The sequence below is a fragment of the Cibotium barometz genome, chromosome 62 (assembly GCF_041138505.1).
Source record: "Cibotium barometz isolate CiBa-2024 chromosome 62, ASM4113850v1, whole genome shotgun sequence".
Classification (NCBI taxonomy): Eukaryota; Viridiplantae; Streptophyta; class Polypodiopsida; order Cyatheales; family Cibotiaceae; genus Cibotium; species Cibotium barometz.
In genome coordinates this window covers 4615651-4640205 of record NC_141107.1, presented here as the reverse complement: position 1 = coordinate 4640205, position 24555 = coordinate 4615651, and the positions used below count along the sequence as shown (strand labels likewise).

Here is a 24555-nt window from a genome sequence, read left to right as displayed (position 1 = left end):
ATCGGGGGGAGGAACCACCGGAGGCGGTCTCCTGGACTGCCGCAAAGGCAAGCTCTAGCTAAATCCATCTGTCTGCAAATGAAGCATTTTAATGGAAGGCTAGAATACACCACACGTTGCTATATGGGGTCGCCTCGGAGGCTAGGAATAGATATACAATGCAGTACAGACTCTGGCGAGGCTACAAGATGCGGAGGGATGGAATCCCCGTTGCCCTTGCGAGGGCCGAGGCAGCGGTGTGGGGGGGGGGCTCCACTCTCCCGATGGCACCACCAATCATTGGGACAAGAGGAAGGTACACCTTCCTAAGGGCAAGGAAGCAAACTGTCATTGGGAAGCGTGAAACGCCAGCCAATGGGTCAGATGTTGGATCGAAGCCGTGCTGCCACCATGCAAAGAAGGCATGCGCCGTACGCAGTGCAAGGGGACTCAGTTGCATGACTTGGTCTAACGCCGATGGCAAGTCGAACTCCACCTAGTAGTATCCACACTCCAGAGGGAAAATATCGGTGATCCTTGCAGGTTCGCCAATGAGGCTACCCTGAAAAAGATCCGTGAGCTGTCCATGCGCAGGGTGGCTACCAACAATTTTGCGGACCAGGGTGGAGGCCTCAGGCAACGGTCGTAGCAATAACCGGTAGATCTGCTTCGGAGAAGGTCATGCAAGCAATGGCGGCTTGGGTCGGGGATGATGGAGCGGCTGCCATGGAGTCCTCCTGAGAGTGAAGACTAGAATAGGCCGAAGCTTGCCGAATAAAGCTGAAAACCCCAAAAGCCAGAAAGCACCAACCTGCACGGGAGGGGAGGAGGAGGGGGACGAGGAAACGACGAGGAGGATGGAAAGAAAAGAGGGGGGGCGGCTCTGAGAGAGAAGAAAAAAGAAAAAGAGAAAAGAAAGAAAGAAAGAGAAAAAAGCTCTGAGAGAAAAGAAAAAAGAAAGAAAGGAAAAAGAAAGAAAGACAAAAGAGGGGGGGGGTGCTGCGTTCTAGAGGGCAAATATCGGTGATCCTTGCAGGTTCGCCAATGAGGCCAGCTTGAAAAAGATCCGTGAGCTGTCCATGCGCAGGGTGGCTACCAACAATTTTGCAGACCAGGGTGGAGGCCTCAAGTGAGGCAACGGTCGTAGCAAGAACTTGTAGATCCGCTTTCGGAGAAGGTCATGCAAGCAATGGCGGCTTGGATCGGGGATGATGGAGTGGCTGCCATGGAGTCCTCCTGAGAGTGAAGACTAGAATAGGCCGAAACTTGCTGAATAAAGCTGAAAACCTTAAAAGCCAGAAAGCACCAACCTTAGAGGAGGGGGACGGGGAAACGACTAGGAGGATGGAAAGAAAGAGGGGGGGGGTGGCTCTGAGAGAGAAGAAAAAAGAGAAAAGAAAGGAAGAAAGAAAGAAAGAAAGAAAAAAGCTTTGAGAGAAAAGAAAAAAGAAAAAGAAAAAAGAAAAAGAAAAAAGAAAAAGAAAAAGAAAAAAGAAAAAAAAGGAAAAAGAAAGAAAGACAAAAAAAGGGGGTGGGGGGGGGGTGTGTGGGGGCGGGCAAAGGCGGACAGAGGGCAAAAAATGGGGGGGGGTGCATAGAGAGGGGGGCGGGCAGAGTAGTGAACGGTAGCATAGGGGGGTGCAACGAGGGGGGTGGGGGGGTGGGGGGCACAAGTGACGTAGGCGAGAGGGGGGGCCCTACGGGAGCTTGCGTGCCACTAAACTCGTTGAAAAGCTAAATTTGTTGCTTCATCTACAAAGATACCTGGAATGACACATACTTGGTGTTTTGGTGGTCATGAGAACCACATAGCTTGGAAAGGCCTCGCAGGAAGGCTGTATCGGCATCATCAACATTTGGATTTGACAGACCGCGTGGAGCCTGAGATTTAGTGCCCATGATGTGGCACGTAATGGCCAAGATAGCCATAGTTTGGTGTGTACACCCTAGTTGGGCAATTGCTGTATCGTATGAGACTGCCCTGACCAGGCCACAAAGAGCCTTAAAATGGATGTATACTCTTTCCCAAATTATGAGGGGATCCCATACCCGAGCCCACGGGTGCTCGAAATGGTTCATGCATGGGCGATGCACTTTGTGGGTTGATTTCTTCTTCCAAGCACATGAGTGTCCGAAAAGTACTTGGGATGGCTCTGCCCGAGCAAAATGGTGCTCATAATAGACTTGAGTATCCAAACTAGTAGGCACATGCACAAGCACTAAATAGAACACTCCAATTCAGCATTGAGGGGGAGTGTTGAAAGATGACTTTGGCACAATGCCAAATTGTCGTGGGTGAGTTTGGTTAATTGATTGGATAGTGGATGCTTAAGAGGGGGTGTTGAAATATGTAAGGTCAAGTGATTTGGTCGAGTGTGTGAACGCACCTTAGAGGTGTAAGATATTATCTCGTGAGTTGTGAAAAGATAAGAATGCACATGAGATATTGTGTGAATGGTGAGAGCCACATAAAAGAATGTGGAAAAGGGATTGCCACATGGCATGATGATGTGTAAAGAAGATTGGGCTAGAGGCATGGTTCATAACACATTGCAATAGAGATTGATTGAGTGTGCCTATCTTGTCTATCTTGCATTAGTGTGCAATTAGCATCATGGGTTGTCTTGATTATTACGAGCCTCCTTAAGCATATGGTTAATATGTAATTAGCACTAGGCTTAGGACGATTCCACTTTCTTAACATAGAGAGAGCTTCTTTTGGTTTATCTGGTGTCCCCTCTTGCTAATGACTCTTGTTTAACCTTGTGATTAAACCCTAATACCTTACAACCATAGTAACATAAAAACCTGTTTTGCTCTCTTGAAACGGCACGAAACGTTTCGAAACACAACAAAACCTGCGCATTGAAATGGTGTTTCGCCCAAATGTAAAGTCAGGTAAAAAAAACGGGCGGAAGCTTTTTTTTGCAAATGCGATTTTTGCTATCGTTTCCGTCCTTGTTTGCTGCCCATTTGCCACTTCACGCATCCGACGCTTCTTTTCGACCACAACCTATTGCTCCGCCTCTTCTCCTCGTTTTCGCTCCTTCACTTCTTCTCCTCCACGCCTCCTCTTCCTCTTTCCTTTTTGATGTTCCTCCAGTCATCAAGAGGAAAATGTGGAGTGAGAATAAAATGTACAAGTATGACAACACGACCATAGGCCAATTTTGGCCTTTTGCAGACATTAATATATCTTTCTTTCTTTCTTTCTTTCTCTTCTCCTCCACGGTCCACCCCTCCTCTTCCCTCCTCCTCTTTCCTCCTCTTTCTCTCCTTTTCTTCTGATCTCCTTCCCTTTTCTTCTCACCTCCCTCTTCCCTTCCAATTTGTTTCTTTCCTCCTCTCTTTCTCCTTTTCTTGCCCAAATTTTGAAAATACCAAAAAACCTAGTCGCAAAATCATGAATTTCATACCCACTAGTCCCAAAAAATGCATCTTCATCTTTCTGTTGGCTATGTTATAAATTTGGTATGTGTATATAAGAAGTGTCATTTCGAAACCTTTGCGTTTCGTCCAAAACTGAAGAAACGAAATGACGAAACGTTTCATGTTACTATGCTTACAACTGGTATCATCCCTAATAGGTGTAACTTACATACATCATTGCTTACATAAGATCCTCTTGAGAGGTTGTTCCCACACACTAGTGGTTGTTCACACACACTAGAACTGCTGTATTTAAACCTACAATATTAAGTAAATCGGTGCCAGCTTACACAACCGCCTAGCACCTGTTTATTCCCACCTTCTAAGCTCAAGTTGAACTGAATGCCTAAACTTAAGCTAGGGAGAGTACAAACAAACCAACTTCGATTCATAATAGAGCACAGAATTTAAGTTTTTACTTGGCCAATATTTCATTCATGTATTTTGGCATCTATCTCTAGGGTGCAGCATACATGCTGCTTATTATGTTACAAAGGAAGACACATTTCCAGGTAGAAATCTCGTCTTTGAAATGACTTGCGAACCCATGCTAAATCCTTCCATGTATTCTGACAATTGCATAGACGACGTCATTTAGCCTAACACCAACTGTTTCTCACAACTGCATCCTTTCTCATCGTTCATTCTCAATACTTGATTGTATTTTCATACCAAACTATTCTGACAATCGCATAGACAACTTCATTAAGCCTAATGCTAACTGTTTCTTGCAACTGCATCCTTTCTCATCGTTCATTCTCAATACTTGATTGAATTTCTTCTTTGCATTTCAAACGTTTACATCCTAGACATCTCATGCTGGGTTATGTGGGAAGTTTTAAGGTCCTAAATATGCTTCATAATTAATGGATTAGTACCTTTACTTATTCATTAATTTAAGCATAGGTTTAGGAGTCACCAAGGATGACTGCAATCATTGTATAAAAAGGACCACAGCCAAAACAGTGAGAATCTCAAATGGTTTTGTGTTTTGGGTTGTGTACTTGCTCCATTAAGGCCCTCCCTCTCTTAACTAGGGGGAAACTTTTTTTGTAGATCTGGTGGGACGCGATATCACTTGCTCACTAACAATATAGTGTTTATGCAGTTGAAGATTGTGCGTTGAGGATAGTTTCGGTAAAACTTGCATAGTTCTGATGGTAGGAGGGTATGCTGCTCAAGTTGGTCGGGGGAATAGGAATATTATGTAGTTAAAAATTTGCAGGAAGAATGTTAAAAACTTTGCTCCATTCTGTTCATCTTCGGGAGGAGGCTACATGCTTGGCTTTAGATAAAGAACTCGTGGATCATGTAGGAATGTATGGAGCTTAGTTCATGAACTATACGGAATGGGTTCTGAAACGTTGCTTGCATTGACCCATTTGTCTTTAGAAGCTTTCTAATGTTGATGAAAAAGAGGCCTTACAAGAGCTTTTTGCACAGACCCAACTCATTGTAGTGCTTTGCATCACTAATATTGATTTGAAGTATTGTGGGCACAACAATGAGCTAGTTGTAAGAAGGAGCTATTCATAAACTCTTCTATGAGTTGGAAATGGGCTGATTTCGTTAGCGTGGGAGCACCAATGTGATGCTACAGTACGGAGGCTTTCTCTTCCTGAAGAAAGAAACCCGCACACCTAATATATTATGATTGCTCTCCCCAAAAAAGAAAAAAGAAAAACAGCTAATTGGGTTATATATGCTGTTCAAGTGGTAGCCTTCATCATGGCTCAGTCTGCTTTCGCTCTGTTACATACTTTAACATGGTTTATAATTTGAACTTCAAGGCGGACATGCCCTTGTACATAATGCTGCATCTATTTTTGGTGCTGATGAAATGAAAAGGTACCCATTGTTCGATGAAGTTAACGGTCCCTGTAACTTTGTGAGTGGCTGACATATCATGAATTCAGAGGAGGTGTATTATCTGGATCCCTTTGAATGTCTTTTAGCGTTCAGCTGCAAATGTTGGTTAGCTGCAAACATTGTTTGTGGCAAATATGTCTGTGCTGCAGCCACTTATTTTCCTTCCGTGCTTTTCTGTGACAGGAAAAGTGTGTTGAGTTGCTGCCAGAAATTCAACAGGATCAGTTACAAACTGGAGCCCTTGATCAACTTTTACCTCTTTCAGCAGGTCTAAACAAGGAAGGTTTCATCAAGCTGTCTCATGATTCTGTCTCAGTGGTCCCAGCCTTGCCTGAAGAGATGGGTGTCTCTTTGAATGCAGCACCTTTCACTTTCAATGAGAAAAGTGAATCGCTGCTCTTGTCCCACAAGACTACGCCTGATTTTATCAGGCTGGTGGGATGGAGGAATTACCGACAACCATCTATACTTCATGGAAAGCCATTTAAGGCTACATCAGGGGGGGCAGATCTCTCGTCTCAGCTGGATCTTTCTACTTTTAGTGGTGTTTCACCTGGTGAAGGGTTCCTGAATCCTATTTTGGGCAAAAAATTGACTTACAATTTTGAAAATGATTTTACTTCTTTTGCAATGAGGAGACCTCGAACAAGCACTGCTCAGGATGCCAAGGGGAGTACTGGCTATGAGGGCAGAAATTCACAGTTGTCCCCTCCACTGGATCTATCATCAGCAGATTCAAAAGGATTAAATGGCTGTCCTGGACCTGAACCATCTTCTGACAATTCGGAATTAAGTCTCCAAGAAGATGATGGGGCATTTTTTAATGAGAGTCTCCAGAATGGGGCATCAAGTATAGCTGAGAATGGTTTATGCACAGCTACATCCTTTTTCAGGCAGTCTGAAAATGGATCTGTGGAAAAGAGAGACTTATCAGGGAAAGACCAGAAGTTTGATGTGTCAAGTAGACCTAGGAGGCAAATGGTACATTCAAGTCCTAATGGAAAGAGGAAAGCATATGATCAGCTGGCTGGTTGTGTGTCAGGTGTAGCTCCAGATCTGGCAGGGGATACGTCAAATAGACTGTTCACCAGCAACAACCTGAAACGTTCTGCAAATGAGCAGCAACAGGGGTACGCGCTTTGTGTTGTACGTCTTTTTCTGTTTCTAGAGTGTCTGGACATCTTTTGGTCAGGCATGGTGCTCATAAGAGAAAAACTTGTGCTGGTTCTGATGCGGTAACATGTCTGTATTTTTCTTTTTGGGTGATGCTTCAGAATATTGTTGTCAGAAGCAGAAACTGCCGACTCCTCACGTTTTCAGAAGAAAAATGGCTTGAGATGGAGAGCAGAAGATGATGGCATGGAATCACCCTCTCTTACACCTGGTGGGAGGATCAAGTCTTTATCTACTGTTGGAAGGGCAATTAATGGAAGCAGATCATTCAGAGCTCATGCATTGTAGCAAATTTTCACCATTTTACTCAATGCCAGGATTTGGTGGTGCCCTTTCTAATCTACTTGATGAGGCTCCTTGCAGTCAAACTTGGCAGTGTATGGTGAGTTGAGCTCGAGTCTTTGGTTAGTGCTTGCAGATTGAACTTGGCAGCCTGTGCTGGTAAGTTGAGCTCTGACCTTCATGATCGAATGAATTGCAAGCTTGTTGCAGCAATGCACTGCAAGTGCCTTACCTCTCTGACAAGTGGATGGTCTGCTCGAGAAAAAATCTGGCATAATTGGGTGTTGGTGGCATTCCTCACTCTACTCTGCAGCTTTTGATTAGCTGTGGTGGCCAGTTGCTACCATAACATGAGCAAGAGCCTTTCTTACCTTACAAAGCATTTGCGCTGAAGATTGAGGTGATGCTTTCCATGAACTCCTATCCAGCTTGGATCTCATTGGGTCAGAATTATCTGATCAAATTGCATCAGGTACTGAAGAATCTGCTTATGCAGTTGGTGAATGAAAGATTGCGGTAGTTGATGTTCCTCTAAAGATGAGTTAGGGATCGATGTCCTGGTAAAGGAGGAAGGATTTTCTGTTAAGAGTGGTGTGAAAGACCAATGTTGGTTGTGCCCTTCCACTTTTATCTGAGCAGTTTTATTTGTATAGAAGCGGGACGGAACTCTTTCAACAATTCTTAGATCAGATAATAGATAACCGGTTTACCTACTAGATAATAGATAAGATGAATGATTTGGACTAGCCACTACCTGCAAGCCACTAGAAGAGATCTTTGCCTACTAGATAAGTAGCGTTAACCGAGTAGTACAATCAGGTATAGTCATCAACATAGAGAAATGATTTTGACATTTCCTGTCTCTGTCTGGAAGTTGTGGAAAGCAGAAAGCTCTTGAACATGTAATCGTGGTATAACAAATCACAGGTGCTTACCATGCGAAGTTAAGAAATTAATCACCAGTGCACTGGCAAGTGCATCAACTTGGTTCTGTTGGTAGCAGACCATAACCTTTCACAAAGTGCGTTTTCCTGTTTGAAGGAGCAGTACATTTATTCTGGAACCTTCAAGAAGCAGTACATTTATTCTGGAACCTCCAATGCTGGCTTGTCAGAAGTGAGTAATGAGGTTTTTGGTTGTTAAAGAGGAAAGAGTAGCCAATGAGGTGATAGCTCAAGTGGTAGAGGTGTTTGTCTAGGACCAGGAGGTCCTGGGTTCAAAACCCTGCATGGTGCTTCCTTGGCGGCATCGCTTACGGGCGGATAAAAACCTGGCGCCTACATGCCATGCAAAATGGTAACTACAGGAGGATCTTGGGCCTAAGGCCAGTTGGAAAAAAAGGGAAGAGTATGGAGTAGGGAAACGACACTCCTCCGGTTCTTTCCCGGCTGCTGTGGCCTCCGGGAGTGATGAGGCAGTGACAGAACAGCTGGCGATGGTGACTGGAGGAGCTTCATATTTTTGCCGCATCAGCATTCTGGGAAATTATTCTGCATTGCTGAATTGGCTAAATCTCTCACATATTCTGAAAAAAATGTCACCTGATTTACTCTCCCGCAACCTGTGGCCTTGTCAGAGATTGTAGATACTGAGTTGTACTGGAAGCGATATGTTACACTCTGGCATTATAACTGCCAACCTATTTAACCATTGCAACATAAAGCAAGGTAAGAAAAGAGGATTGAATGTGTGTCAAAAGTGATTTGCTCTGTAAGTCACACCTTCATGCAAGTCCAATTGCTTTTGCATTTATATATATAAGAAACTCTAATGTAGGAGAGTTTGTGTGCTTTCTCTCCAAGATTTATAAAATTAGAGAGCTTGCTCTCATAATGTTCATCATATAAGGAGAACTGGTCTATTTGGAAATCAGTGCTCCCTCCTTTCCATGTAGCTCCATGGGTTTCACCATCTGTATTTTGTAAGGTCCCCTTCATGACAAGTAGCCATGGGACTCTTGTCAAGATCTGGCAAGACACTAGATTCCCTCATGTTGTGGCTATTGCATATGAGCCGACTTCATCAAGATGGTGGTGGTTTATTTTACACGCTAATTTGATATTCTGCTTTTAGGGCTTTGTTTTGCTTTCATTAAGGTTGAATACCTCCATAGGCAAGTATTAAACTATTTGTATCTAAGGTTTATTTTACACGCTAATTTGATATGGTAGTGACGGTATCTAAAATATTCAACTATTATGTTTTGTTAGACGGTCACACATATTCGTCTCGCCCATTCATATTTAGAGTGATGGTACAATTGTGGCCACATCAATATGCTAGCTTTTTCCTATATAGCCTTTTCATATTTGTACTTTTGATATTTGATATTGCATATGATCAAATATTTTTGTTCTTGTACTTTGATGTGGGAATGTTGAATTCAAGCTAAAGGATTCCTTTGCTGTTTGAACTTGATTAATAATAAAGCTCATATGTAAATTCTAGCATTGTAACTTATTCGCAAGTGGTAGTCTAAAATTTTGGATCATTAATTGCCACACACACAATCATTTGTCCTTCTAACTAATGGAATACAAGTTAATTGTAGCTTATTGCATCACCTCTGTGGAGGACCTATCGGAAATAAAGGGATGGGTGCACGCACACAGACACAACTTCACTCATACATTTACACTCGTCCTACTCTATTTTATATATTAGCCTTTAATCTTTTGTTTTGTTTTGTTAAGTGTTATTTGTAAATACATTTTTGTCCAGACACATTTATCTACTTAACATACATACAATTACTTTTTCTATTATAATTATAATTTTCTTTTACACTTCATTACTTAGATAGGTATATTTATATTACTACATACTTATTTACATGGTAATCTAGATAACCTCTCTCTCTCTCTCTCTCTCTCTCTCTCTCTCTCACGTGCATGTGCAAGATATTCTTGCACTAGCTCCTAATGAAGTTAACTCTTTCTGTGTAGCTTAAATTGCACTTTAATTCCTTCAGTCTCTTTTTTAAGACTTGACCGACTATGAATATATACTCTTTTTACTTACTTTCCCATAGTAAGTATTTCACATTCTCCCACCAATTCTCTTGGACATTGCGTCTTATAGTCCATCCAAGAAAAGGGGGTAGTCTATTTTAACACCGCTATTTTTGATTGAGAATTGTCAGCTAGGTTTGTGTTTGGTTTTTTTCCTATTGATTACTTGCAACCTAATTTGCATTGCATTTACCAATTGTATTATACTATGCCTTTAAGCTACTATCACTATGGCATTTTTAGATAGCATATCTCCATGCCTTAAATGAACATCATGGGTTAGCTTACACAATTGCCCATTAACTGAGGAGGTACCTTTTTGATAAGGCATCTCTTGTTTAGTCTCTAGTTATGGGCCTTTTCTTGGGGCAACACCCATTGGCTTGATAGTGAACTATCTCATCAACCCCTTTAGGAACAATGCAAAGTTTGAATAGCGGAGTGCCACATATAGGATGCCATCTATTCCTTTTGGCAGATCTCCACTTGGAATGTGCAAGAAATGGTCTTGGCATGCACATGTTGTGAACCCTTCCTCACCACAGTAATTATGAAGTCAAACTCAAGTAGGATCAGAAGTAGCACATGGCTTGGTAACATCAAATCCTTCAACAGAAGGGCTTGATGCTCTACGTAAAAAACAAACTTGTTTGATTAAAGATAATGGCTATATGTTTTTACCACGTAAACCATGGAGAGTCCTTCCCTCTTAGTTATGGTATAATTCTATTCAACAATGTTTAATTGGTAGTTAGTAAAGTGAAGATGAAAATCCATGCCGCGGTGCTAGCACACAATCAATTGCGATGAAGAAAGAAGGGTCAATGTGTGCATGGAAAATGATGTCCCAATTGAGAGCTCATGCACTTGTTGACTTTGTAGGCCTTCGAGCATTCCTTGGTCCACTTAAAGACAATGAGTAGCTATAAAGGCGTATGGCTATGATGATAATAAGATGATGAATCATCTATGGTAGCCAATGTGTCGTCCCACGAAGCGTTGGATACGCTTGAAGTCAGTTGGTGGTGGCAACTCATGAATGAGTCACACCTTGCTTTCATCTTTGGATATTCCAAGTTCTGAGATGTATCTAAGAAGGGGATCGAGGGAGATTCGATATAATACCTTCCTTAACCATCAAAGATGTGCTTTTCATATGGAATTGACGCATAGATACTTGAAGTCTTCCAACAAAGAACTCCTTGTAGCTTGTGAACACATCTGAAAAGTTCTTAGGGCATTAGATAATTCAAAAGGCATAACCCTATATGTGTAAGTTTCCCATTCTATTGTAAAGGCTATTTTGTGTTGGTCCTTAGGGTCTATTTTCACTTGGTTATAGCTTGAGAACCCATCTAGGAAGAAGCTATAAGCTTCCTTACCTATACGACTCTCTCTAGTATATGCTCCATGAATAGCAAAGGATAGTGGTCCTTGATAGTGGCCACATTTACCTTTTTGAGGTTAACACAAACTCTAATCTTTCCATTGTTTTTGACACCATAACTATGGGGATACTCTTTTGTGTGTTCAATCTCGTAAATGAATATGGGATCAATGAGCTTGACCACCATCTGGGAGTACTTTGGATTCACTTCGTAAGCTTGAAAGCTTAGCCCATTCTGTGATGAGAATGGTGTACTTGACCATTTCGGGAGGCACACCTTTTATGTCGATGCAAATGAGTCCTAGAATTCTGTGACGAGGTTGATAAGATAATTCTGTTCCTCTAGAGTGATGTCCTTCTCTATGTATATAGGTTCAGGATCTTTGCCTAGAGTCCAGCGAGATTAAACTAATATGTCCTAGGAGTATCGTCACATGGGTTCTTTTAGCTTTCTCAAAGTGCACTGGGTAGTCTCCCACATTGTACACTTTGAAACGCTTTGGTACATGTCAAAGATATTATATCTTTAAACTTTCTGCCATAGCACACTTGGCTTCTCTTATTGCTTCCACCAAGACTTTGTTTCTAGATCGTCTAGGTGAGTAAGAAAGCTTCTTTGGTTGCTTTGATCGATGGCTCTTTCCTTTCAATGGTCCACTAACTTGCTTATAATGTGGATAATGTTGAGCTCTCTTTGCCATTGATGGCATAAATCTACGTAGGAGTGAATAGCTTCAAAATATAACGAAGCCAATGTTCCCTCCGTTGAAGAGATACAAGTCATCATTTTGAGTGCATTTCTATTCCCATGTTGCTAGCTCTTGATCATAAACATTTCCTTCAAGCTTGGTGTGCACAACATTTCTTCAACATAAGAAAGACAACGTTCCTCGTTCCCTCCCTTGAAGAGATAAAAAGTTTTTGGTTTTAGTGCATTTATATTCCCATGCTGATTGTAAACATTCCCTTCAAACTCGAGTGTGCACTGCACTGTTGTTGCGCTTAACATGTAAAGGGAAGCGATCCCTTGGCCATTTGAAGTGGCCATAATGTGTTCCTATCCTATGTCCATGGTTTGCGAGGATTTGCATCCCATTCTCATAGTCCTTGGGCATAGTGGAGCGAACTCCGAGCTCTCACTTCCTTCATCTAATGTCTTGTGGCATGTGAGGCACATGTTCACTTCCGTTGTCCTTCCGTGACTGTATCTTCAGTGATTAAAGGGCCTCTACTCATGGGGGATGGGTTTTCCATGTGTGTAGATTGACTTTAAGTGTTTGGTCCGTGTTCTAAATGTAGATATGATCAGTGTAGGATGCAATTGGAGTCGTGGGTTGTTCCCTAAGTGAATGCTTTAGGGGAAATAAACTTGCCATAACATAAGGTCCACATGATTCGAACGTCTTTACAAGGTTCTTTATATGGTAAGCACTACCTTGTTCGGGTTTACACATGGTGTCCACACGGTTGCCCCCATGATATTTACATGCTCAAAAAGGGCTCAGTATTTCCCCACTAATCTTTACACACTAGGAAAGGACTCCACATGATTGGTATTGCCAGGGTGGTGTCCACATGTTGTCCATATGGTCTCTGTACTTGATCAAAATTCAATGTCACATTGTTGTGGGATCCCTATGGGTTTTGCATTTTTACCTCTTTGGTGTAATCTCTACTATTTTACTTTGAATTCTCATTATCTACAAAACTTGTCAATTTACCAAGATGGAACATTCTACAATATTTTACACATTGTTTTCAAATACTTTGATGATATCTTTGCAATAATGGTTTTGAGAAAGCCCACCTTTGGAGCCTTATCTCTAAATCTCCATCAAACGATCAAATGGCTACCAAGGACTCCACGTTAACATTTATACTCTTCGATAACAAATCTTGTAATTGGTGTGCAACAGGGACCATCCTTCATGGATTGATTGCCATGGTGCCATCCATCCATCATCAAAACTATTACTTTTTGGTCCCTCTTGATAGGGCTAGGGTGGGTAACTACGTATACAAATGATATGGTTTTCTTTAAAATGAATTTACTTTCTTGTACAAATACTTAATATGAGAAGTTCAAAATACTAGACGACTAAACATACATGGATCATATAATAGCTAAACATCAATTTAATGATTTGTTGGCATACCCAACGATAAAAAGTTCAATGGGTTGTCCTAAGAATGTGTATACACCAAAACCCTAAAAAGCATATGATATAAAGAAACATACTCACAGCATAGTAAGAGCATCTTTACAATGTTGTTAAGTAGATGTTACCTTCCATCTACACTAGAACTATGTACTCAGTCCAATTCAACGAGTGGCCTATTTTCTCTTGGCTCGTCACACATCCCTCATGAAGCCAGTCTCTTTCGACTCTGTTGATAGTTCTCTTTGCCTACTGGTGGATGACTAACCTTAGCCTCTAATGAGCTTCTCTCGCTGAGTCATATCTTCTCATATTACTGTTTTAAAATACATGCATCATGAGCACATATATATGACCAATATGAGACTCCCTATAGGAAGTACCTTAGAACACAATAAGCTAATTGATTTTTTGGGGTAGAATGTACTAGTACTCAAAGATGATCCTGATAGAATCCTTTTTTTGGGGCCCATGGGTGCGTAGACGAGTTGGTAGAACGGTTGGGTCCCATTGCGAGGACTCAGGTTCGATGCCATCAGGTTGCACGTCGTGGGTATGCGCATTGAGCCGATATATATATATATATATATATATATATATATATATATATTCCCGCAAATAGAATTCTTTTTTTTGGGATCGAACAACCCATTATCTTATATGTGTGGGTTTGTTGGTTTTTTTACATTCCATCTGTATACATGGCCCATTGTGTTCACAGCTTGAACTCATGATGTTATGGTCAATAATATAGCAAACACTTTGTTGTATGACCTAAACATGTACTAACCATACTTCATCTACTAGATGTATCACCTCAAAATATTTTTTGTCACATTCATAAATCAGTCTAAAATAAGTTATTTTTTATTTTGTAGTCCTTATTAATCCTTGAAATGAGAATTGTTGTCTATACCTCTTTAATGATCTTGTGATACCTTCTAAATTTTATTTTGAAAACAACATCAATAGTTTTTTAATAAGATCCATCACATGGATCTAGAATATATATAATCATACTTTACAAGAATTTTCGTGTGTCAAAAACTACACCTTGCTATGGTAACATCAAGCTCCCAATAAAAGGTGGTATTAAGCACGCCTTGACATGTATAACACCTACGCAGAGCTTTTGATGCTGAGCTTTTTTATTTGGACGAGCATTTGCACCATGAGTTTTGTTAATGTGAACTACTTCATTGGGGTGGAACTTGATGATGTGTCCATGTCACCATGTGATATGTCCATGCCAGCACGTGACATGGGATGACCATACATAGCATGGGTAACATACATCATCATCGTGATGGCTATATTCATGCTATCATCACACTTCATGCCTGATGCGCGCAGCACAATTCGCTTAATGGGTTCATGCAAATTTGAAATAGCTTGGCTCACGCAAAGTTATGGGCTCACGTCGTTATGGATTTTTGTATAAAATGACTCATGTTTGATGTCTCATGTCTAGTGAGCTAGACTCATGGCTCGTGTCTCATGTCTAGTGAGCTAGACTCATGGCTCGTGTCTCATGTCTCAAGTTTCATGGTTAGCAGGCTAGGCTCATAGCTTACGTCTCATAGCTTTTTATTAAATGGCTCTTGGTGATCTAGATTCACAGCTCAAATCTCAGAGGTGGAGTGCTAGACTCACGACTCACATCTCAAGACTTGATAGGGCCAGGGCCTTGAGTTTTCCTATTCTTATCAGCATGCCATCCCTAATAAAATGAAATGATGTCCCTCATATTTTGGGAGTCGGCATGTAATTTTGGCTGTAGAACAAAGCTGAGTAGAGCTTGATCCTCAATTCAATTTCTTAGTGATTGAACAAGAATAGAAAGGGGTGATTAAGATTCATAATCCTAATTAATGATGTTTATGCAAGTGATTTAGTGTGTTGATTATTTTTTGTAAATTTTTCATGCTTCTAAGCAATCCCAACAATGCAAGGAAAATCATAAATGCTTGAACAAAAGTTAATTTTCCCACTCTAAATGTTTTCGGAGTGGATTACAATCCTAATAACAAAAAAGCTATTTCTTGATTGAATGTGCAATGAAGTCTAAGCCTTGTGGTAAGCTTTAAAGTCCTACAAATCATAATAAAACCAAGGTTTTTCCTTTCCAAGTACGAAACTATAATGCAAACAAGCTTCAAAACAAAAATGAAAAACAATAACTTGAACACATCCAAGGCTTCAAAATCATGTGTTTATCGGAGTGTGACCTCCTAATCAACTCCTAGCAATATTGAACAATCCTAATAGATAGAGAATGGAACCAAGTCCTAGGCTTTTCGTCCCTATCTCGGCAACACCAAATATGTTCAACTACTAGAGAGCTTACCTTAGTGTTGTCGAATTAAGTGTCATTTGGTGCTTTGCCATAGAACCACAAATGCAACTTTGCATGTGGGTAGTGTACTCATTCTATTGTCACACCGGAATGCTGCTCCTTTGCTAAATGGGTGAAGGTGGAGCTTCCTTTGCTAGATGGAGGCAAGAAGGAAATAGCCTTTTCAATGGTTCTCTCTCATAAAGAGTGGATGGGGAGGAAGGTAATGAGAGCAAGAAGCCTACAATCAAATGCATCTAGAAAGCATCCATCAAGTAAGTAATAATTAATAGAACTTAAGCAAGAGGGTAGGGAGAAGGAGAACTCACAAGTATCCTTTTGATGGATGCATCTAGAAAGCATCCATCAAGTAAGTAATAATTAATAGAACTTAAGCAAGAGGGTAGGGAGAAGGAGATCTCACAAGTATCCTTTTGCAAGGGAATGAATGTGTATTACTTGAGGATAGTCAGAAAATCGAGTGGCAAAAATTGAGCAAGGCCTTAAACGGAATGAGTGAGAATCGAGTTAGCTATTAGTGATTTCAAGATGACTTAAAAGGGCAATGTAGGGCCTATTTGTAAGTCTTGACTACACAATGACAATTCTTGTTAAGATAAGAACCTACCCAAAACACATCCTTATCTACGTATTTTCCATCACTATTTTTATCCACAAATATCGAAAGGGCAATGTAGAGCCTTTTTACAAGTCTTAACTACACAATGACAATTCTTGCTAAGAGCAAAATCTACCCAAAACACATCCTTATCTATCCAAAACACATCCTTATCTACTTATTTTCTACCATCAATATTTTAATCCACAAAATATCAATGCCTCCCCCACAAGTTACATATAGTCAATGTAAGGTATTTCAAAGAATTATACATAAGAGGTCAACATAATCAAGCTAAAATTCATGCTCATCATCTTAGCATTCATCATCCACAAACAAACAGTGCACTCTCTTCTACTCTCTCAGCCTTGCATCGTAGGTGGCTTTGGTTATCATTGCTCTTGCAACCTTTTCGCCACATAGCATGGTAGAGAGCTATGTGGGGAAAGCTACATTAAAAACTACACATCACAAATCAAAGTGAGTTCATGAATGGTAGTCCTAAATAATAGCTACGTAAAAAACTACACATCACAAATCAAAGTGAGTTCATGAATCGTAGTCCTAAAATAATAGCTTTGCACACATGCATATTAAATAATACACATGGAAAATCAAAGTGATCAGATGAATGGTAGCTGGAAATACTATAGCCCACATGCACATTATATGAGTGTGTTGGACTATGAGTAACTAGATTAACATCACATAACCATATTCCAACTTGATGCAACTATGAATCAAACACATATTTATTTAACAAAATAGAATGCGCACTTACATTCCCATACACAATTGAAACTATACTCAATATTGTTCTTCTACACTTTCTTATTATGCAAACATTTTGGCACTAAGCATTTAACTCCCATGTGCTATCCAACATCTCCCAACACATCAACAATTCAAAGTACCAAAGTCATCACCAAAAAGTTATGCCACATGAGTAGTCACATGGAGCCCAAAGGTGAATTCCAAAGTCCAAAGTCATCACCAAAATCACACACATGCATACTATAGTGATGTCCAAGATAAAAGTATCTCAATATGAGGAGTCATAAGGATTGTTAGTGGGCATCTCAACGTACTTATCACTATGAGTCATAAGGATTACTAGTGCGCATCACAACATACTTATCACTATGAGTCATAAGGTTTTCGAGGCCGATATAGCGCTCTCTCTGACCTCCCCCTTGGCTCCTGCCCCCTCCTCCATGCTTGCCTTTTTCTTTGTCCCCCTGTGCTCACCCTGCCTTGTTTCCCCTCCTCCTCCCTTCGTGTATCTGTGTGTGTGTGCCCCCCCTTATGCCCGCCCTGTTTCCCCCTTCTTTGTGTGCAGCCCAGCCCTGATTCCCCCCTTCCTCTACACCCGCCTTGCCCCCCTCCCATTGCCACCTTCTGCATGTTTTCTCCCTTTCTCTGCCTTCTGTCCATTTCCCCCCTCCCATTGTTGCCTTCTTCCCATTTCCCCTGGTTTCCCCCCGCCGCTTCCCGCCTTTCTCCACCCTTCTCCCCCCGTTGTGGGCTCTCTCTCTCTCTCTCTCTCTCTCTCTCTCTCTCTCTCTCTCTCTCTCTCTCTCTCTCTCCCCCCTCTCATGAATTATCTTGCCCCCCACCTTTTGGCCCACACTCCCCCCCCCTCCTCCTCCGCGTTTCTTCCCAGCCGCCGCTAACCCCCCCTCCCCCTTTTGGCCTTTGCTTTTTCTTTCAGCCTTCCCTCCTCTCTCTGCAGCTTTCTCCCCTTTTCTCCTTCCTCTCCCTCTTCTCGTTAGGTAGTTACTTTAGGTTCTTCGGGGAGTTTCCTTTTTGGCAAGTCTCGGTTTTTTTTTGTCTTCACTCTTAGAAGGAGTCCATGTAGCCACTTCGTCAACCCCGACCAAGGCCGCCGTTGCTTGCTTATCTTTTTTCGAAGCAGACCTTCAGATCCTTGCTAACAACTGTTGCAGCACTAGAGACCTCCACCCTGCTTTGCAAAATTGTTGGTAGTCGCCCTGTACGGCACAAACAACTCAGGGATAATTTTTCAGGTGAGCCTCATTGATGAGCCTACAAAGATCATAGACATTCACCCTATGGGGCGTGGCTACTACTACTAGGTGGAGTTTGACTTTCTAGCAGCTTCAGAACGAGTCATGCAATTGAGCCCCCTTGCATTGCGTACAGCCCATGACTTCTGTGCATGGTGGTAGCATGACTTCGACCCTGCGTCGGACCCTTTAGCTGGCGTGTCGGGCTTCCTAGTGATAGTTTGCTTCCCCCAACATTGCTACCTCGACACTCGATCGAGGAGCCAAGATTCCATTCCTTTGCATCTATGTTGTCTCACCAGATTCAGTGCCTCATGTTATATCTATTCCATGCCTTCTTTGGGGGGTAATCTCGTCATTCATCAACAAGTGGAGTATTCAGGCCTTCTAGGGGCTAACGTTTCATTTGCCAGGCAGATGGGACAACATTAGGTTTCTGAAGGTCTTGCATCATGGTTTTCCAATAGTCGATCAAAGGTTTTGATGTACAATGTGAAAGCCGCTTTTGGTCCTTGGTCATCTGACCATATTTGCCAATATTTTGTGTAATCCTTGATTCCCTTGACTACCTCTGAGTGATCTTTAATGTACTCAAACATTGGCAACAAACATGGCTCCCCTCTTGGGCAATATAGGCTTACCCTCAGTATCCTTTTTCCATAGCTTAATGCCACCTTCTTTTGGCAGCCACTCACTTGATTTTGGGTGGACCTTGTATTGCATGATTGGCACATTATCTTGCATGAAGAACTGAATTTGTAGTGGCTTTGAGTTTCCTATTAAGGCATCCTGGCCATCACATAAGTATCCATCAATGAAGGTCTTGAAGTATGGAAATTGTGTAATCAAGAATGGTGTTGGAGCTGAAATTTGACAGTGCTTGAAAATATACATCAAGTGTGGAAATGTGAATGTTTGGCTTGTCCTCAACCTGTCAGGGAATCTACTAAACATTGCATCAATATCCTTGTGTGTATGACCCACCATTAGAAAACCCAATTGTATCATTTTGAAAGATCCTCTAGCAACCAACAAAGAAAGGTATGCAAACAAGTAATGATACACAATTACAAGAAAGGTATGCAAACAAGTAATGATTCTTGTTCTCAGATACACAATTATCCAATTGCAACATTAGGTTCTCTGGTAGTCTTTTGAAATCACCGTGTTGTGTGTTGTTTTGTATTTCCTCAGATGTAGATGGAAGATCTGGGTCACAACTATATAAGAGGGTTTCCCAGAGCTTGAGGTATTATGGTGATCAAGAGCCACTTGTGAGTTCAGGGCGTTAAATAATGTGCTACTCGATCTTGGCATTCCATCATAAGCAAGGTCCCCATAGTCACGTCTGTCACATCTCTCCAAGTTCCTTAAACCAAGGCAAGAGAACCAATTGTGAAATTTAGATCTGATGGCCATAAGCCAAGAGAAAAGTGCCCATAATGCCCTTGACCATGTCCATGAGTTATCATACCTGTTAATGGTATCGGTAGGTGCATGGATTTATCTATTTCCTTTGAGCGCACCTTCAATCTAGGGATAGCTATTTTCTTCTGGTCCATCTTATTGTGTATAATGCATAAGTATTTTTAGAGGATTCAACTGAGAGCTCAAATGCCATGCATAATATAAATTTTGACAACTGAGCTGTTGCGTGTCTTTGGTTGCTTGGCCTATGCTTTAGTGCCTGTGCAACAACGTAGAAAATTGGATGATAAGGCTGTCAAATGCATTTTTGTTGGTTACAGTGCTGAGAGCAAGGGTTACAGATTGTATCATCCGCAGTCAAAGCGTATCTTGATTAGTCGAGATGTTGTTTTTGTGGAAGATGCTGTGCAGCCTTTGTTATCATGTACCAAAGAGACAGGTGTGAGCTCACAAGATGTATTTGATACGTTGTTGCCTCTATTTACATCATAGATCAGCCTATTTCTGATGCAGATTTATAGGATGTAATTCATGAGGATAGGGTTGAAAATGAACAGGCTAGAGGTATGCCTAAATGGCTGCTATGCAAACCTTGTGTGATAATAAAATTGATGCACCTATGACTACTCGTACTCGTTCAAGTTTTCAGCATGCCTCTTATGCATCAGATTGTTATGCTTTGGCTGTGTCTAGTATGTGTGAAGAGGAAGAACCTCTTTCATTTGATGAGGCACAAAAATTAGAAAATTGGTTGGCTACAATGCAAAGTGAATATGATGCTATAATGAAGAATGGTACATGGTCTTTGTGTGATTTGCCTATTGGTAAAAAGGCCATTAGATGTAAGTGGGTTTTTAAGTTGAAACGAAAGCCAGATGGCAGTGTTGATCACTATAAAGCTAGACTTGTTGCAAAGGGTTATGCTCAAGAAGAGGGCATTGATTTTGATGAGACCTTTGCTCCCACTTGTTGTATGACTACCATTCGTAGCATTTGTGCATTGGCAGCTCATAATGGTTGGAATGTACATCAGTTGGACATAAAGACTGCGTTCTTGAATGGAGATTTGCATGAGGAGGTGTATGTATCGCAGCCTCGTGGTTTTGTTCAAAGAGGGCAAGAAAACAAAGTGTGCAGGTTGAAAAAGGCTTTATATGGTTTAAAGCAAGCTCCATGAGCTTGGTATGAAAAGATACATGCATATTTGACTGCACTTGGTTGGCGGATGGCTTTTTTGGTGAGAAGATATCTCTTTTGTTGTTTTGTCAAAGTGTGAATCCACCACATTTTTATTGGAGGCATATTGCATATAATGATCTCCCTCTCTTGTCAACACATGGCCACTTGGGAAGTTTATCCAACATGGATAATTTGCAAGTGTGAATCCATCACCTTTTTATTGGAGGCATATTGCATATAATGATATCCCTCTCTTGTCAACACATATCACCTTTTTATTGAAGGACTATTGCATATAATGATATCCAGATCTTGTCAACACATGGCCACTTGGAAAGTCTATCCACCATGGATAATTTACAAGATCCCACTGTGAGAGTGTATGCATGCTAAGACTATCATTCCCTTCTTGGCCTCTACGGGGTTTTCATCTTGATTAATAGACCTCTCTATGGTGTGACTCTCTTGATCAACCTTCTCATGGTGATAGAACACATACATCTTATCCACATAAGCCTCATGGGGGATTCCCTTCTTCTTGCCCCTTTGTACTTTTGGGTGATGACCTAGCACGTGGTGCCGTTTGGCAATGTGGGTTGCATTGCCACGTGGCACACACATAACCTTGTTCTTAAAATGTTATGTGTGGAAATTTTCTCCATGAAAAGGGTTGTTTTAAAATTTTAGGGGGAGGAAATTTAAAGGATCTATGGGGAAAGCTTTTTAGAGAGAGAGAGAGGGGGTGGTTTTTAGAGGGGTGCTATGCACTTGTGCATGTGTGTATGTTACCATGTATAGAGAGTGTGCGCATTTAAGCATGGGTGTGTATATCTGATGTGTGTATGTCACCATGTATAGAGAGTGTGCAAATTTGATTTGAGCATGGGTGTGTATATCTGATGTGTGCCTGTAGACATGTGCGTGTTTTTGAATTTTTATCATTCTTAGTTTTGTTTTAGGTTTCAAGTTTTTAATAATTCCTGGGTATGTGTATTTACAATTAATAGGAAGTGCTATGTACATACGTACAAGGGGGTTTTTGCCATGTGGCCTCACTAAGAGAAGACAAAGAGTTTCTTACTTATCTACCATGATAAAAGCCTTGACGTCATTGCTGCCAGCTTTGTAGCTTTGTCGTTTTAGTTCCATAGCCAGTGAGTTGGTGTTTGTGGACGCACACAGGTGCTGTGGGATCATGTGGTGATCTTTTTATCATTATGGAGCACACATTTTGTTGTTACTTTTTGCTTGTGTGGGTAGTAGGGTGAAGGTTTACAATAGTGCACCACTGAGAAACCTGCTAGAATGTGTTTTACCACTTACCAAGTGTAACCCCCTATCGTCATCATCCTGACTAGCTCTAATGGGTATCCAAACCTTGAAATCACATGCTCGTATAAAAATTAAGCTGATGTACGAGTGTCAACCTTTCATGTCTAGGCCTCTATCCATTTGGTAAAATAATTAGTGGCTACAATGGCATAACAAGCTTGACTTTGCCAATCTATCGGGCATATAGCAAAATCTATCCCCCACTTTTTGAATGTTTATTGCACAATTATAGGGGTTAGAGGAACTCTACCCTCTCGTGAGGCACATTGAAGCATTGACCTCACAGAACCTCTTCACAAATTCCATAGAATCTCCAAACATAGTTGGCCTCCATAAACCGGCTTGTAGGATCTTGTGAGCAAAATGTCCTCTTGTAATTTTGTAATGTTCTTCCTCTAGAACAGAAACGAATTCATCTTCCCTTAGACAACATGGTAGTTACCTAGTTTTATATATTTGTAAGACTATTAATTAATAGGGGACTACCAACTTAATAAGTCATCGCATCCTCTCCTTGTTCAGAACCTTATCTTTTAGGAATCCAAAATTCCATCCCTAAGAGTAACCATCTCGTAATTTGCCTAGTTATGCATGGTTTGTTTTGACAAGGTATAACAAGGCTTGGTGATCTACAAAGAACACAAATTCATTACCTATTCTACTTAACCATATAAACCATTACCAATCCCTCTCGCTATGTAGTGGTATAGTTCATTTCCATCTCATTTTATTGTCTACTTGCAAAGCGTACCGGGTAGTCTAGCTTGAATTCACATGATTCAATTGTCTACTTGCAAAGCCTAGTTACCAGGTAGTCCACCTTGAATTCACCTGATTTCATCAACACACAACCGATTGCAAAATTGGAGGCATCGAGGTGGACATGAAAGATCAAGTCCCAATTAGGTGGGCTCAAAATAGGTGCATTGCCAATGCCTTTTTCAATTCATTGTAAACTTGTTGACACTCTTTGGTCCATTTAAAGATTACGAGGGCTGTAATTTGTAATTGGTGGGTAGAGGTAGTTCACAAATTTGCTTCACTTTAGTTTCATCTATGGAAATTTCATTTTTTGATACTATGTGACCCATTGAATATATAACACCATGCTTTACCTAGAATTGACATTTCAAAGGGTTCAAGGATATCTGATATAGTTCACACCTTTGAAATATCTTTCTTGGAAAATCCAAATGGTCCTTCCATTGTGTGTGTGCATAGAGATCATCTATAAAAATTTCTAGCCATTTTTGCAAGTTAAGTTCCTTGAATGCAGTACACATTAAACTTTGAAATGTTGTCAGACCATTGGTCAAGCACTGAATGCCATGACCTCGGGGGGATCACTTTGTCAACCCCTTGTGTAGCATGTGTGTTTAAGGGCTATTTACAAAACCCCCTACTTATAGATTTTTGAATTTTAAAAATACCCCATTCTATAACTCTATTTACAATAAAAGTACCCTTTCTATAACTCTATTTACAATAAAAGTACCCCCTTTTGTACAAAAATTTTCACCATTTGAATTAAAAATCCCCTTATGTATGTAAATTTTCTGTAACTCCACAAGATAAAGAAACCCCTTCTGAACTCACGTGCTATCTTACATATTTTTAAGTGACTCCCCTAGGGGCATGATCTTGTAGGTAAATGTTCCCCATGTAGTTTTGAATGACATTTCATGCTAATCCTTAGGGAGGCTATAGACACTTGATTGTGTCCCAAAAATCCATCCAAAAAGTTATAAGTGTCTACCATTGCCACTCTTTCCAAAACATGTTCAGTGTAAAAGGGTAATGATCTCTCCGCGTTGCTGCATTGATCCCTTTCAAATCCATGCCTACCTTGAGCTTACCATTCTTTTTGGCACTATGATGATTGGTGAAACCCAATCCATATGCTCAGTCTTGTAAATAAACTCTACCACAATGAGTTAATCGAATTTCTCCTCCTTTATAATTTGGGTTCATCTGATAAGGGTTTATAATTTGCTGAATATTTTGGGTTCATCTGATAAGGTTGTTGTTTTATGGTCCTTGATCCTTCAATGATTGGAATAGTGTATTTAACCACTTGTAGTGGTGGAGACACACCTTTCATATCTTTATAGATCCAAGCAAAGCAATCTTTATACTCTTTCAATAGATCTACCAATTCCTCCTTTTCTTTTGAAATTAGGTTGATAACAATGTAGATTGGTTTTGGTCCCTCCCTAGGGATAGCAATGTCTACCTCCTTAACCTTAGTCGATCCGTTACATGTCTACCTTCTTAACCTCACTCTATCCATCATATGAGATTATTGACTGTCCATCCTTGGAGCACGGTTTTCTCAAATGGCTCTTG

General features: G+C 40.8%; 1 protein-coding gene across 3 annotated transcripts in view; it reads left to right on the top strand.

Annotated features, from left to right (window-relative positions):
- The window catches only part of LOC147604052 (E3 ubiquitin-protein ligase HOS1-like), a 79711-nt gene extending 70918 nt beyond the window's left edge, over positions 1 to 8793 (top strand). For 2 of the 3 annotated variants that reach the window (XM_086795642.1, XM_086795640.1), the window contains exons 9-10: positions 5461 to 6407; positions 6552 to 8793. In XM_086795642.1, the coding sequence (XP_086651768.1) occupies positions 5461 to 6407; positions 6552 to 6738 (1134 nt within the window). In that variant the 3' untranslated portion in view covers positions 6739 to 8793. The remainder of the gene's footprint in view (positions 1 to 5460; positions 6408 to 6551) is intronic. The other variant, XM_086795641.1, reaches the window with a different exon arrangement.
- The last annotated feature ends 15762 nt before the right edge of the window (positions 8794 to 24555 follow it).